Source organism: Leptonotus elevatus, chromosome 6 (genome assembly GCF_054856555.1).
Source record: "Leptonotus elevatus isolate MCC_2025b chromosome 6, RoL_Lele_1.0, whole genome shotgun sequence".
Lineage (NCBI taxonomy): Eukaryota > Metazoa > Chordata > Actinopteri > Syngnathiformes > Syngnathidae > Leptonotus > Leptonotus elevatus.
Genome location: NC_141244.1, coordinates 13952582 through 13967807, shown reverse-complemented (window position 1 = coordinate 13967807; position 15226 = coordinate 13952582). Strand labels below are relative to the sequence as shown.

General features: G+C 38.0%; 1 protein-coding gene across 3 annotated transcripts in view; it reads left to right on the top strand.

Annotated features, from left to right (window-relative positions):
- Window positions 1–2064, top strand: part of LOC147172148 (uncharacterized) — an 11151-nt gene extending 9087 nt beyond the window's left edge. For all 3 annotated transcript variants that reach the window (XM_086078706.1, XM_086078704.1, XM_086078705.1), the window contains 2 exons: window positions 423–488; window positions 1788–2064. In XM_086078706.1, the coding sequence (XP_085934832.1) occupies window positions 423–488; window positions 1788–1952 (231 nt within the window). In that variant the 3' untranslated portion in view covers window positions 1953–2064. The remainder of the gene's footprint in view (window positions 1–422; window positions 489–1787) is intronic.
- Window positions 2065–15226: the final 13162 nt, after the last annotated feature.

Genomic DNA, 15226 nt, shown 5'->3' with positions numbered 1-15226 from the left:
CACCCATGTCGCATGTTTTGTCAATACTGTGCAGCCCTCACAGATACTTAGTCCTCACAATGTTATAGTTGTGAATAACTGACACTGAGGACAGTGTATTCATACACCGTGACTGTAAAATAAGTTTTGAGGGCTTGGAGTTATTATACAATTCATACTCTGGTCAGGTATGGATTCTCTGAGGACTGTGTATTTTCTTGTTTTTGTTTCATTGTGAAAAATAGACGTCACCAATTTACACAAACCTGTAGTGCAGAAGGATTTATTTATTTATTTTTGTAATGGCAAATAAAATGAGTTTGCATTTACAATACTTTAACCTATTAATTGTTCTGTATGTACTGTAACTGTGTAAATGCACAGGTACAGTCGTGTTACTAAGAATTGAATTTTATATGTATTTTTCTCTTCATGTGTACCAGGTTTCAACTGAAGCACAACCTGAAGACATAGCTGAAGACGTAGCTGTCACAGACCAAGTTGACCAGGTGACGAGATTTATTTTTGAATATTGATGTTGAAATCAGTTTTCAGAAGCAAGACGTTAGGAGTGAAGAGTGTAGAGTAGATGCTAGGGCTGAACTATATAACTAACAAATATAATCACAACAATTTTTTATGCAATGTGTATTGCCAAGACGTTCAAAATATTGTATCCAACAATAAGCTTGTATGGGACTAAAATTCCTACAAGTCAACATTAAAAATATCTCAAATTGAAGATTTGTTGGCAGTTTGGTGATTTGGATTATGCACTGTAGTGATCTTTTGTTCCCATTAATTTATTTATGGTGGATTTTAGAGATGAACTCGCTATCAATTTTATTTTATTTTTTTAAACAGAAGTGTAAACATCAGGTAGTTAATTTACTTGTATCAAGCTTGGATAAATGTGCTTTATGTTTTGGACCTTTCGCTGCACTAGAATGGACTGGCATGATGGGTATTTTATCTTCTGTGTTATTTGTATCTGCAATGGATCTTTGTTTCACGCAACCAGAATTAATAGTGCAGGCATTTTCATTGAATGAATATAATTTAGTCAAGAGGATAAATTATGACCCATGTTTATACCTTTATCTTTAGTTGCAAGCAGCTAAATGTTGAGCAATTGTCTCAATCTTAACGACTGTCTGACTCGGTAAAATAGAAAAGTCTACTGTAACTGAAGGACTGTATCACACAATATCTGTTTTAGGGGCAATGCCATAGATTAAGCATATTAACTATCCCTCTTGTTAAATGCTTCATCTCATCTTTCGAATAAATGTGACTAGATTTATAATAATCTTTAGTATATGTGCACAAACTTTAGGTTCTAAATGCTTTTCTAGTTTGCTCCAGCATCTGGCACATATCCCGTTTAAAAAAAATGCAAAACTGCTTGATGATGAAGACCTTTGGTAAATTAACTTTAGCACATTAGCCCATCAATGGCGGGAGCTACTTCTGCCGCGAGCGCTCGACACTTTTCTCAAGCTTCTACTTCGAGTGTAACATCACTAAGTAACAGCGAAGTAAAGCTAGTAAATATTTATGACCACCCGCCAAAATGAATTTTAACCCGCATATGGCAGGTTAATTTTAGAGCCACTGTATATATGCATATGTATGTGTGCATCTACTGTATATATGGATATCATTGCTGTCCTGTGAAAAACACGTTTCCATTTTTAGGTCGCGGGCTGCTCTCCGGTAGCTCCTATGGTGGAAGTGTTTTTCACAGAACAGCGACAATATGTGTATGTATGTATGTATGTAATAATTGTTTTCGTTTAAAAAATTAGGTTGCTGATGTATCCAGTTCAAGTGAGGATTCGTTAGCAGAGGAATATGTTCCAGATTCTCACAGTACTTCGGACACTTCCTACATTGAACCTGTTTCAGAAATTCAGAAATCCGAAGGTATTTCAGGAATGAGCTATGAGAAAACTGCTCATCCTTTAAGATGAGAGGTAGTCATGTTTTAAAGAATAAAATGTTCAATGTTCACTGACTCTTTTGCATCTGGTTTCATGTCGAGCTTATCCATTACAAAGCTGTGTTTGACCTAGATAACCTGTTCACATAAGAAGCAGTTTCATTAACATACCAGTTTCAGTCTGTCCTAAAATTGTAAGTTGTAACATGAGCACCATGTTAAAACTTACAATTTTAGGACAGATCAGGTATGACTTTGCATTTCACAGTATTGTTATGTACAACAATGTGTCCTTATATCAGGTAAGTCATTACACATCAATGCCATTTTAGTTTGTGTAAAGTCAGAATGCCAGAACTTTCAAATCACTTCAGTGACATGGTTGCTGTGTGTTGTGTAAACTTTGTCCTTGTAATGTGAGTTGGTCCTCATAATTACCATTTTTGCAATGGGCGTGGCTTATTTAGGTCATTATCTATGTCCTCACAATTACGGATTTTTTCAGGTTTTTCTTTTTTTCGTGTGTTGAGTTTTTTCAAGTTTTGAAGTGAAATTCTCCTGGACAACCCCAAAAATTTTTTTTGGGTGCAAGTCCCATCTCTCTGGCATTAGCAGAAAGGGGTGTCCCTGTAATACACAATTAAACCGGTTTGGAAAAAATGTCCTCATAATACACAGAGGCAAGTATGTGTGTGTGTGTGTGTGTGGGTGTGTGTGTGTGTGTGTGTGTGTGTGTGTGTGTGTGTGTGTGTGTGTGTGTGTGTGTGTGTGTGTGTGTGTGTGTGTGTGTGTGTGTGTGTGTGTGTGTGTGTGTGTGAAATAGAGAGAGATTTATATGGCACTGAGCAGCTTGAACATTATTGTTTGAACTTGAGATATTTTAATGTACCGAAATGTATTTTAAAGGTGATACCAATCAAGCTGGAAGCAGGCAATGATGAACAATGGAATCAGTCAGTTCATTGCACGTCACCCAGAAGTGAAAGTCTGCTTTGTGACAGATGAAATGATACCGCACACATTATTGCAACTATAAAGAGTGTCTTAGCCTACTGCTGTGGTGACAATACTCCTCTAACAGATGTAATCTAGATGAATAGAATCTGAGAACTTCATTAACTGACCTCCTCCGGTAATAAAAGAAACAATCTCCTCAGAGCAGAATTCAACTCTGTGCTTATAATATGGTTGACCACTATGAGCTTCTCTCATTGCCCTGACTTTGTACAAAATACATCCAGTTTGTTGTGTTTCAGTTGTTGCTGTTTTGTGAACAGTGAACGTGCCAAGGACCAAACCGCAATGAACGTCAGGCATAAACCTCTCAGTAAAATTTTAAAATTGGGTAAAATGTGACACTGCGGTAGGCGTGCATGTCATACTCATGCAGTAAAAATAGCAATTAGTTAGGGGTGGGCGATCATGCAAACAGAATATCATGATTTTTAAATTATAAATTTACATTTTTGATTTTATCCCCAAAAAATTATTAATAAGAAATACACACATGAAATAAGAGACATATTAAATAAATGCACTTATTTATGAAAGTGATCATGGTAATAATCACCTTTAGTAAAGAAAAATGTAAATTATGAAGTCGCAAAACACCTGAATAAAACAATAACAAAAGTCGTCTGATCAAAGTAGCGAATCTCTTGCACACAATTTGGCTGCTAGTCATGGTTTAAAAAAAAAAAAAGAAGCAGCATGTAAATAAAGTTGAAAAAAATGCTGCTGGTGGTTAAGTAAAAAGCACCTTTTTTATAAGTAAAGATCACAAATTTGTTTGTTAGCTTGAACAGTTCACAAACTCTACAATATGACTTACGGCTGGACTAGAGGTTGCTTGTTGTTGCGAAAAAAACTGCACTTTTTTTTCTTTTTGCACCACTATTTCTTTTTGGCTTCACCATTTGGCTCTCGTTGTGTGCGCTGCCGTTTCAGGTGGCTGAACACGTTCGTAGCGTTGCCTTAACTTGCCTTCACGCGCTCCTTCACACTTTGCATATGATTTACGCCTGTTTTTTTGGCATCTGGCTGAAACCAAAACAGTTCAATATTATGGATGACAAATTTCTCCTCGGAACAAACTCGCTTTCAGCCTCCTCCACCACAAAGTGTGTGGCGCAGTTGACCACTGATTGGCCGTCACACGCGCTCCGGAGACAGTGGCTGAGGGGCAGCAGATACATCGCTGACGGTGAAATGATGCTGAAATGCTTCGCGTCGCGAAAAGACGATTTCACAGAAATGACAGATCGTGAGCGATTTAATATCATCATTTTGCTCTACCCTACAATTACTACTTTCTTATTAGGGCTGTGCATTTCTCCACACGAGACAATTCGATGTTTTTCGATACATGGGAGTCGATTCTAGAATGTAATAATTTTCAAATGTAACGATTTTTATTCAGCTTGATTCAGTGGCATTATGATTTCATTTGATATAGTACGGCTGTAGCTTTTGTCATGTTTATTAATATGCAACAATAACAGGCTTATTGGGTTTATTAAATCCAAAGAAACAAGTAATCATCAGCAACATCAAATCCATTTATACCAATTTTTCTGGTGTGCATCACTCATAAAAGACGATTTCTCAATACAACAATTTAAAAATGTAACAATAAATTTTGGTTAGTAAAATCAAAACTAATTTTCCGATTGGGAATGTTTTTTATTGCACACCTACTTTTAGCCATATCGCCATGTTTTCTTTTGTTTTAGCTAGTAATACGTAAATACTCTCGTTTTGAATTACAATTTCTAAACACTCACTATATTAGGCTTGCTACTTACTTACGCTACCTTATGATGAGCCGCTAGCCGTTAACTTCTACTACTGCCAAAAGAAAACTCTTTTGACCTCTGCTTCATCTTGAGAAATTTAACACCCTGCTTCTGTGGTGTCAACCTCACAAGCACTGGAATGTTCCATCATGCTGCTATTTGCTATGCTATGGAACATAGAATGAACACGTCAAACGCCTTTTAAATCCTCCATAACATACCCAAACAAATTAGTGACAAAAAAACAAAACAATTGATGACTAAAGTACATGATCGATATTTGCGTCCTGGCCGAGCAATCAATTGGGTCAAGAAATGTTTTGTTTTCTTGATAAACTGTCCTTTTGGGAAATCTTGTTGTGTTTTTTAATATAACTGGTGGCTAATGCTAATTACTCCTCTGCTAGCTGCTATTCAGCTAACATGACACGAGAGTGTTTTGGCAGTATCTTGTGGCATTACAGAAAATGAAAATAGTTTTTGAGTAAATAACTATTAGGTCCCACATAGAAAAATATAACTAGATGAGTTTATGAATGGTGAGCCGTAAACAGTGTTCACAGTATCTTTTCAAAGCTCACATTGAAGCTATTTCATATAGTCTATTTCTTTCTATACCTTGTTTTTGTCCCTGTTTTTTCTTTTTGGTGTGCCCAACCACGGCTCAGTGTCATCCTATAATCCCTGTGTTTTTTTTGGCAACAGCCCCGCACGGCTTGACCCCCCCCCTGTCAGAGCCAATAACTTCTCTCACATTATTGCCTGAGCTCGGTCTTTATATTGAATTGCTTGTTAGAGAAAAATCAGTTGTGCACACCACCATTCTACGTACACACCGGTAAAGTTTGAATGTGTATATTTATTGAAAGTTGAAAAGATGGCTGTGCATAAATAAAGGAGACACAGAAGAAAGGGTTCAGAAATGTTTTTTTTCTGACCTCAAATGTCAATACGGTGCTCATCTACTTCTGCGTGTTCTCAACTTGGCTCTCCCATCACCAGTGAGGGCTGATGTATGAAGCGCAGGAAGAAGAAGGAGAGGAGAAGGAGGAGGCGGCCGTTAAAGTTTGTGGGCCGTGGACGGACAGCTCGGCATGAATATCAGTAGCACAGAGTTAGCGCTGCATGGCAATTGGATGGGGAAGAGCGAGGCAGGTGTCAGCACTTTCCCTCCCAGGCATTTTCACTCAGCCAGATTGAGTCTTATTATGTGACCCTGCCTCCTTTTCCCTCACTGGCCTAATAATATTGTTTCAGTGATCCTGTCCAGCCTCCGACCTTTTGACATTACACAGGAGTCTGCTAGATGAGAAGTTCTCCTTTGCCAGTGAAAAGTGGCCTTTTGAAAAACTTTTCCTTTTTCCTTGGCTCTTGGCTGATTAGTTTTGCCGGCAGCAAGTCAGTGATATTTATCATCATATTCATCTATGTGGATGCTTCAGACGAATTAGCACTAAGCCATCCAATCTATCCTTTTATCCAATATGTAATGATTAGTCGGCTGTCCATCCAACTAATCATTGTGTTGTGCTTCTCACACTGGCAATCTAATCCCCTTTGTTGGACTTTACCGAGACACCGATCGGTATAACCTCGTCATCAACATGCTGTAATTTGATTGCATGATCGTTTTTGTTACCAACAATAAAATAAAAGTCACAATTAGCGCGACTGTGTTGGTGCTCGTTAGGCAGCTGAGGTAAATGGCAGAGATTTGGGGGAATAATCCCTCCCCAATCTGGACACCACAGCTGGTTGCCTCAAACCCCTCCATCCGTCTCACACACACACACACACACATGCATATGCCACCCTGATCTCGATGATGCTGCCAACATGGACGGGGGACACAATTGGATTGAAGGCGAACAGCAGATTGCACCGTTGTTTAACTGGGTTTTTCCCAAATCTGTTTTAAGCCCGATGCAAGTCGTCATGCGTGCACGCACCAGTGTCACTCGGTTTATATACTCTACTGTCCAATCAACATGTGGTTCTTTTTTTCCCATCGTACTTGTCATTAGGTTGCTGCTGAAATGGAGCCTATGCAAGTTTATTTTAGTTGGTGTACTCCCAGGACTCGGACACCAGCCAAGCGCAGTGCATGTTTACTCAAACAATCATTCACACTCACTTTCGCACCTATGGACAATTTCTTCAGTTGACCCGGTTTGAGCTTAAGTCATTTTTGTTCTTGTGTGCTTTCGAGGTGCGCCGATTCTCCCGACTTTGGCACACCTGTCGAAGTCTGAGGATGGTTGTAATTCCTGATGCTTGAAGTTTTTATAAGACGTGATTTCTGTAAAAATCCATCTGGAAAATGTCACACTTTAAATGTGATTGTAACTTCTGTAGCAGATCCTGAAGTTATATATAACTTCCTGGATCAGAGATGGGCATTCCATCAATATTGACAGAAGGTCTGTCAATTTGTCAACGACGCACGCCCGTTTTGTTGATGATTAACTCATTCACTGCCATTGACAGCTATAGACGTCAAAAATTCATTTGAACTATTTCTATTATTTTAACATTTTTTTCCACTTTTGTTAACAAGAGTATGAAAACCTAGATTTGTTTTTTTTTGTATTAGAACAAATATAACATCTGTGATTAATCGTGAGTTAACTAGTAAAGTCATGAGATTAATTACGACTTCGCCTGACACCCCTAATTTTTAGTAATCTTTTCTTAAAAAAAAAAGATTATTTAAAAAATATTTTTTTTAAAGAAAGGATTATTAAAAATTAGGGGCAAATTAGGGGCAAATTTGTCATCATAATTAATCGCATGGCTTCACGATTAATCACAATATTTATATCTGTTCTAAATGTACACAAAAAAATTTTTAACAAACATTTAAAAAAATGTTAAACTAATAGAAATAGTTCAAATTAATTTTTGACGTCTATAGCTGTCAATGGCAGTGAATGAGTTAATAAGTGATGAGAAACAAGTAGAACTGACAAACTAAGCATTGAAGTGGGTTTTCATTCATGAACGTAATCATTAATAACCAGGTCAACGGATCTGGGCACTCCGTCAATGACGAGCGCCCATTTTGCTGACGAATGACGCAGAGTACTATTATGACTCTCAAATACGTCGATGGCAGACGTTGGTTGGTTATCTCACCTTATTATTATTATAAGCATGAAGTACACAAACAGCTACTGTTGGCCGTAGCCGACGCTGAAAAAAGAACAGCAGCAGCATTCAACGAAAATACTGACACGTCACGAGAAACAACCTCGCCAATGTTTGCCTCAACAACTTCCGTCAATGACGGCATGCCCATTTTTATGACGACTGATGGAAACATTGACGGGCGCACATTTTGTTGAGGAATGACAAATGCAGAACAGCTTGAAATATGACGGCCTAATGATGACAGAAGGGTGATTTTGCATTTCGTATTAAATAAATCATAAAAAGTATTTAATCACAATACTGTGATTATGACTGAAATCATGTTGGGAGCCAACACTGCAATAGAAAAGCAAGTGAATGGTGATTAGTGTTGTCTAGCAACCATGCTAGCACGTCGCACCACATGCAGGAAAGTCACTTAAATGGATGAAATAATGATGAAATAAAAATACATGGTTCACAATCAACTCTCCATCGCCACCATTACGATGAGAGCAGTTGTTGCTAGCGAAACCCCTCCCCACCCCACAAACCTCACCGCCCCGCCACCCCGGACGCCCGGGAACACAAAAGTGGAAATGTTCAACAAAAGAGGACGTTTGGTCACCCTAGTTAATAGTGGTGCAACGGATCACAAAAGTCAAGGAGTCATCGGATCACGGATTTGAGCCACGGATCGGATCGTTTTTCAGATCAGCAAAAAAAAAAGGGGGGGGGGGGGGAAGATAAATAGTACTTTGTTTTCATTTATTTTGTAAAATGCTTTTCCACATTAAAATCTATTCAAATTGTCTAATATAGCCGTTAAAGATTTAGGCAAGTGCAACATGAGGCAGAAACATTCTCATTTAATACATGTTCCATGTGTATAATAACAAGGTCCTCTGGGCTTAAACTTGTGTTCAATCTAACAATCTAGGGGGCTATGATTGACATTTAGAGTAGTGTTTTTCTTTTTTTATGCGCAAAAGTGTTTTTATAAAATAAATGAAGACAAAGTTCTATTTATCTTTTATTTTATTTTTTTATATAATTTAAAGACCTCAAAGTGTAATTTAAGGCACATCCCCTTTTTTAAACATGGAGAGTGAATTACAAAGTAGCCTTGGTCCAGAATATTGAAAAAATAATTCAAGTAAGCCAGTTACCAGCTGTCAAACTCATTTACAGCTACCAGCCAGGCACCCGTAATTAATGCTAACAGCTATCTGCATGCTAGCCAGTAGCCACTTCCGTCAGAGACTTCCGTCGTCTCATACAACGACGCCGTAATTAATTAGTGATTTCTTAGCATCCTAAATTAGCGATTGAATATGAGTTCGGGACAGCGTTGTGTTGATGGTCGCATCTTCAATGTCAATCAAAACTACAAACGTCTAAAAGGGAAGTCAAGCTAGCCATCATGCCACAATGTGGACCATTTTCAAAGTAAATGTCCACTAAGGCTATTTGCATTGCCATCAATGTAAACAAACTTTATTTTGAAGTTAGCCTGAGCGTAAGCGGTGTTACGTTGATTATGTTTCAGCTTTCTTGACACGTCTGTGAATGCGCACTTTGTTGTTGTTTTTACCCCCCACCAACCAATCCGCGGATCTTAGGCAATCCAAACCGTGGGGCCTGATCCAAACCGACTACGGATCAATGCTGATCCGTTGCACCACTACTAATTAAGAATTGTCATTGTCATCTAAAGGCAGACAGCTTTTTGAATCATGTCTGTTGTAATAGTCGGATATGATTCTCCAATGTGGAGTTGTGTTCCCTGTGGGCTTCCTCCCACTCTCCAAAAACATTCTTCTAGTCAATGAAAGACTCTACATTAATCATATGTGTTTTAATGGGAGTGTGAATGGTTTCCAGTACAAACACTGAAATTGACTCATGCCCAAAGTCAGCTGGGATAGGCTGCAGCTTACCCGCGAGATAAATTAGGACAATTGCTATATAGACAATTAATGCTACCAGCTAACATTAGCAGTCGATTCTAGTGCTTGGACTTCAACATTCACCAAATATCAGACTTGTCTTTCATTGTGTTGAAATTGAGTTATTGCTAAGGGTATAGAACAATTAACCTCTGTATGTCAATAAACACAACCACCCACTGATGATGCTGTTCTCAAAACATGTTTTAGCTGTTCACACCTTTCTTGAGACAACAAGCCAGAGGTGCCATTATGCACGTGCTATACAGGATTTTGTGCCTAATTGCGAGGCCATGCTGTTCTGGTGGGAGTTGTACACTTTTTACTTATTAACTCATTAACTGCCATTGACGCCTATAAACGTCAAAAATTAATTTGAACTATTTCTACTATTTCTATTTGTTTAACATTTGTTCCCACTTTTGTTAACAAGAGTATGAAAATTTCAACATATCTTTTAATAATCTTTATTTATTTATTTTTAAAGATTATTAAAAATTAGGGGCGTCAGGCGATTAAAATTAATAGCATGAATTCAATAGTTAACTCACAATTAATCACAAATGTTATATCTGTTCTAAATGTACAATATTTTTTTCTAGGTTTTCATTCTCTTGTTAACAAAAGTGGAAAAAAATGTTAAACAAATAGAAATAGTAGAAATAGTTCAAATTTTTTTTTGACGTCTATAGCCGTCAATGGCAGTGAATGAGTTCATGATGATGCAATAGAGAATTTTTAGCTGACAGAGTCTGACAAAGCCTACTTTAGAGAGCAGCAATAGGAGAAAGTTCATGTCCCCGTCCAGAATTTATTTATTTATTTTTAAACTAAAGCAGTATTTTGAAGTGTTTCTGTAAAAGGCTTTAGCGTCTATTTGTGCTGTCAGACTTAGGGAACTTTTACTCTTTGTTCTGTCATTTTTGTGTGGATCGCAATTGTCATTTCCACACTGTGGGTAGCTGCTAAAGCTTCTCCTGACATTGCCTGTGAGCCAGATTGTTTGAGGGGGGGGGGGGGGGGGCAAAACATGTTGACCTTGTCTACAGATTTAGCTTGTCTGATACACTGTGCAGCTGCACTGTAGCAGGCAACAGAAGCTGTGACTCCAATCAGATCACTGGGTCAGATGGCTGTGTGGTTAATGCCCGGGCTCAGAGTGTGGAGGTAATGCTCCACAGTTCAGCGCACATAGTCTGCTCTGTTTTCAGAGCCCACGGAATTGGATCTGTTTGTTTATTTATTTATTTATTCACCACTTTTGAAAGAATGGCGGGTGCTTAAAATGCTCCTCTGGGCGCAGATTGCATGTTGCCTGTGGTTGACCTCTGCAAGCCAACGTCAGAATGACATTTTTTTTTTTTTGTAAGTGTCAGAGTGGCCAATTGTGAAACCCTGTTAATTTAAATGTTCTTTTACATGATCATTTTTCATGTTTAAATCGACAAGAGTTAATTACATTGTAGCTTGAATTTAAGTACAGACTTTTTCGTAAGTTTTATATCACTTCTTGGTTTGACAACTGACCTAAAATTGCTGTAGGGTTGCATTCATATTTCATGTTCCAGAACATTTTTCACGCAATAAACTGTGAAAGTAACATCTTCATAACAATTTGACAGCGGAATTGGACCATAAGCCTCATAAAGTTGGGGACAGCATGGCTCAGTTGTTACAGGGCCGTCTCCCAATCTGAAGGCTGTGGGAGATGCTGTAAAATGGCTTCTGGTACCTTTAAGGCAGGAAAGCACAAAACGAGTGTAAACTATTCATCCTTTTCAATGCCGCAGATTTCTTCGTAACGTGTATGAGCAGATATCAACCTTGCAAAAACAGCGAAACAAATGAAAGAAAAAACACTTATTTAGGTTGCTTACATTATAGAGTATTTGTACTTTTTGACCCTTTATTAACGACTTGTGGCTTTGACTATAATATCCATCACTTGCATTTCTACAGGTATCCAAAACACCTACTATAAAGTTTGAGGTTTATTTATATAGCACATTTAAATACAGTAACACTGCCCAAAGTGCTTCACATATTTAAAAAAAAAACACTATGATAAAACAATAGGAAAGAAAGAATTCAAATTTAAATATATTAAAATGGAGATATCCAGATAAGCAAGCATGTATATGAAAATGCAATAATCACTACTAAAACTAGAAATTGAAATAGCACTGAGATAAAACACAATAAATAAACGTTAAACACCAGCATATATAAAAGTGACTTGAAGCACTCAAATATGGTGGTCCTCATAGAAATTGCTCAGAAAAGATGAGATATGCTAAATGATTGAAATTAATGGTGAACGAAAATGCGAGTTAATACATAACAGCATATTCATTGCAGCTCCCCAGATACAATGTGAATGTCCTCTATAGAGTAAGGGTCACCAACCTTTTTGAAGGTGAGCTACAGATTCATTTCAAAGAGCTACCAGTTTGATACACATTTCTGAAATGTAGAATTTTCTTAATACATGGTATTTAATTATATGTGGTATTATTATTATAATGCTAGTGTCATAAGTTGGTAAAATTATTTTATTTTTATTTTTCAAAAACCTTCACCTTCCCGATGACCCCTGCTCTAGAGGCTGTACGAGCCATAAAGATGAAATCCTAGAAAATCGGATTCAGCACTTTTTAAACGTGAAGTCGTACAGCCATGTGGGGAAAAGTTGAATTCTGTCTCATGGGTTAACATTTTCCATGAATTATACAGCATATTGTCACATCACTATATAAATGCGTAACTGCTCCAAAAATATATTCTCACTCGCAAAATCCAATGTTGTCTACACTGCTGTTCTCAAATTAAGGTAATGACAATGGGATCTTGTCTTTATGGCATGTATTAGTAGTGTATAATGGTTTTCATTGGACAAAGAGAATGTCCGTATTTCAGTTTTTCACCCTACACATCAAAATGCTGTGCAATGGCGATCTGTTTTCAGCACTTTCCACTTCCACATATTGTGTTGCTCTGCCTTTAATTAATCGTCCTCCTCCGAAGACTTCCTGTTGGTTTGCAAAAACAACTCCTCCTGTCAGCCTTCCTACCTCTGATCTGCCCCCCTCCTTTCCTGCCGCTCCTCCCTCCCTCGCCTTCTATTCATCACTCCGCAGTCCATCTTACAGTATCTTTCTGCCTCCGTCCTTTTCTCTCTCTCTCTCTCTCGCTCCATTACTCGCTCGTTCACGTCCCCTTCATCTCACCCTCTGCCTGTCCAACCACCTGAAATTCATTCTTTTTGCCCCCTTTGCTGTATTCTGCCTTCTTCCTCCCAGCATTTCTCAACTCGCCATTCATCTTCAGCTCCTCTTGTCCATCCCTCAGACTCAGCTCTCTCTCGACTCGTCCTCCTCCCGCCTTTATCTGGCTCCAATCTTGCTGACAGTGCTGTTTGTGTGAACTGAGTTTCACAGCCCCCTCGCCTCGCCTCGGCTCTCTCCTCCTCATCCTGCACCTCCAATCTTCCTCCCGCCCCCCCCCCCCCCACCAACCCCCCACCTATGCTGTACATACTCCCTCTGGGAAAGGGGTAGAATTAACCTTTCGGCCCCGGGCCGCTGGGCCTAATGACTCTGACTGCTCGAACATCTGGGCCTAAAACACAGCCACTCATACAGTACACAACCACGTCACGCATATCTACTCATTCTGGCAACCACGCAGAATGCAAGTTTATAGTCCTTGAATTTGTGCCATCATAAGCATGCGTGTGTGGCTATCATTCTTTCTTTATTGCCTGCTTCCCAAATGTGGGAGTTCCACAGCACTTTTCCCTGAGATAGTAGTTGGCAGATACTCGCCAGCCAATTTATTAGGTACAATTACATTAAACTAATGTAGTGTTATACAGCAACACCGCAATAAATTTTGATGAGAAGGATTTGTTTTGTCACAGCTTTTGACAGACTACATTTTTTGGGGTCTGAACCCATAAATTCATTCATAAAGTAATATAACAATTCTCCAATGTATGTGAAGCAGACTCATTCACACTCTTTATTAATGTATAAAACATATTAAATATGTATGGGCTATCCATGCTCTGTGATATTCACATTAATTTTTTTCTTCAATTTTTTAAAAGTCTGCAAAATAGATAGAGATGAAATTTAAATCAAGATGGCACTCTTTTTATGATATATAATCAATCGTGGTTATCTCATCCACATCGCCATTTTTTAACATTGCATCTATCACATCCGATTTGTTTATAATTTCATTTATATTATCTCATACGTTGTCTATCTATCCGATCATGGTGATCTCATTCACATCTCCCGTATTTATCATCTCGTCTTCTTCATCTCAATTTCCTTTTTTTCTTGTAATCGTTCATATCACATTTCTCACGGTTATCATCTCATTTCTATCAGCTCTATTTCATCCATCAATCAACATTTTTTTTTTGTCATCCTTTTTATCACGGTTATCATTCCGGTTATCTCCTTTCATCTATTATGTCCATCCATTCCAACTTTCTCATCTCGTTTCTCATTTTATTTATCTAATCTTCAGCCTTTCCTATCTCTTCTATTTCAGCTCATATATCTTGGCTGTCTAAATCACATCTCTCATCTCATCATGTTGTCTCATTGATTTTCACACCTCTTTTATATGTTCTAGCTCAGGTCTTTTCTGTTTTATGAACCTCATCTCAACTATACGGTACGCCAAACTATGGCCCGGGGGTCATTTGCGGCCCGCCATCCATTTTTCAGGAGCCTGCGGCATATACTAAAAATGAAATTTGACACGGCCCACGAGGCTTTTTTTTTCTTTTCTTTTTTTTTTGTGGTGTGCAGAAAGAGAAGGGAGAGTGTTGAAAAATAGTTGCCACTATTACTGATAAATTGGTTTAAATATTGTTTAGCCTTTCTAGGTATGTAAAGATAGAAATACACTATTTATGACTGAAATACTAATATACGGTGAATAAAGATTATTTTATTTTATTAGCATAAATGGTTTCTTCTGGTTCTGTTTTGTGTCAAGGTCTGATGTATGACTGTTAATAATCCTCAAGTATCTTTTAAAGATGGTCATTTTATTACAGTTTCCTTTTGTTTTGTTTATGAATGTGGAGATGGGATTTGGCTGCAGTTCAGTGCAGGGGTGGTTCTAGTCTAGTGGGATATAGGGCCGTTGACCTCTCCCAAATCTTGAAAAGTCTTTCATTATTTGCCTTATCACCTTTAACAGAACGCTGTTATGTAGCAGATTTTCAAAAATGTATAAAAAATTATAAACAAATAATTGCTTGCTTTATTGAGTTCAGTGTATTTAATACTGTAAATTAAAGTCAAAGTATTTCAAAGTAGCCTTTGAATCCTTCCGTTTTTCTGTATGCAGCCCCCAAATGATAACGTTTGGACAACCCAGTCCTAAAGTATCATATGGAAAGGATGGGA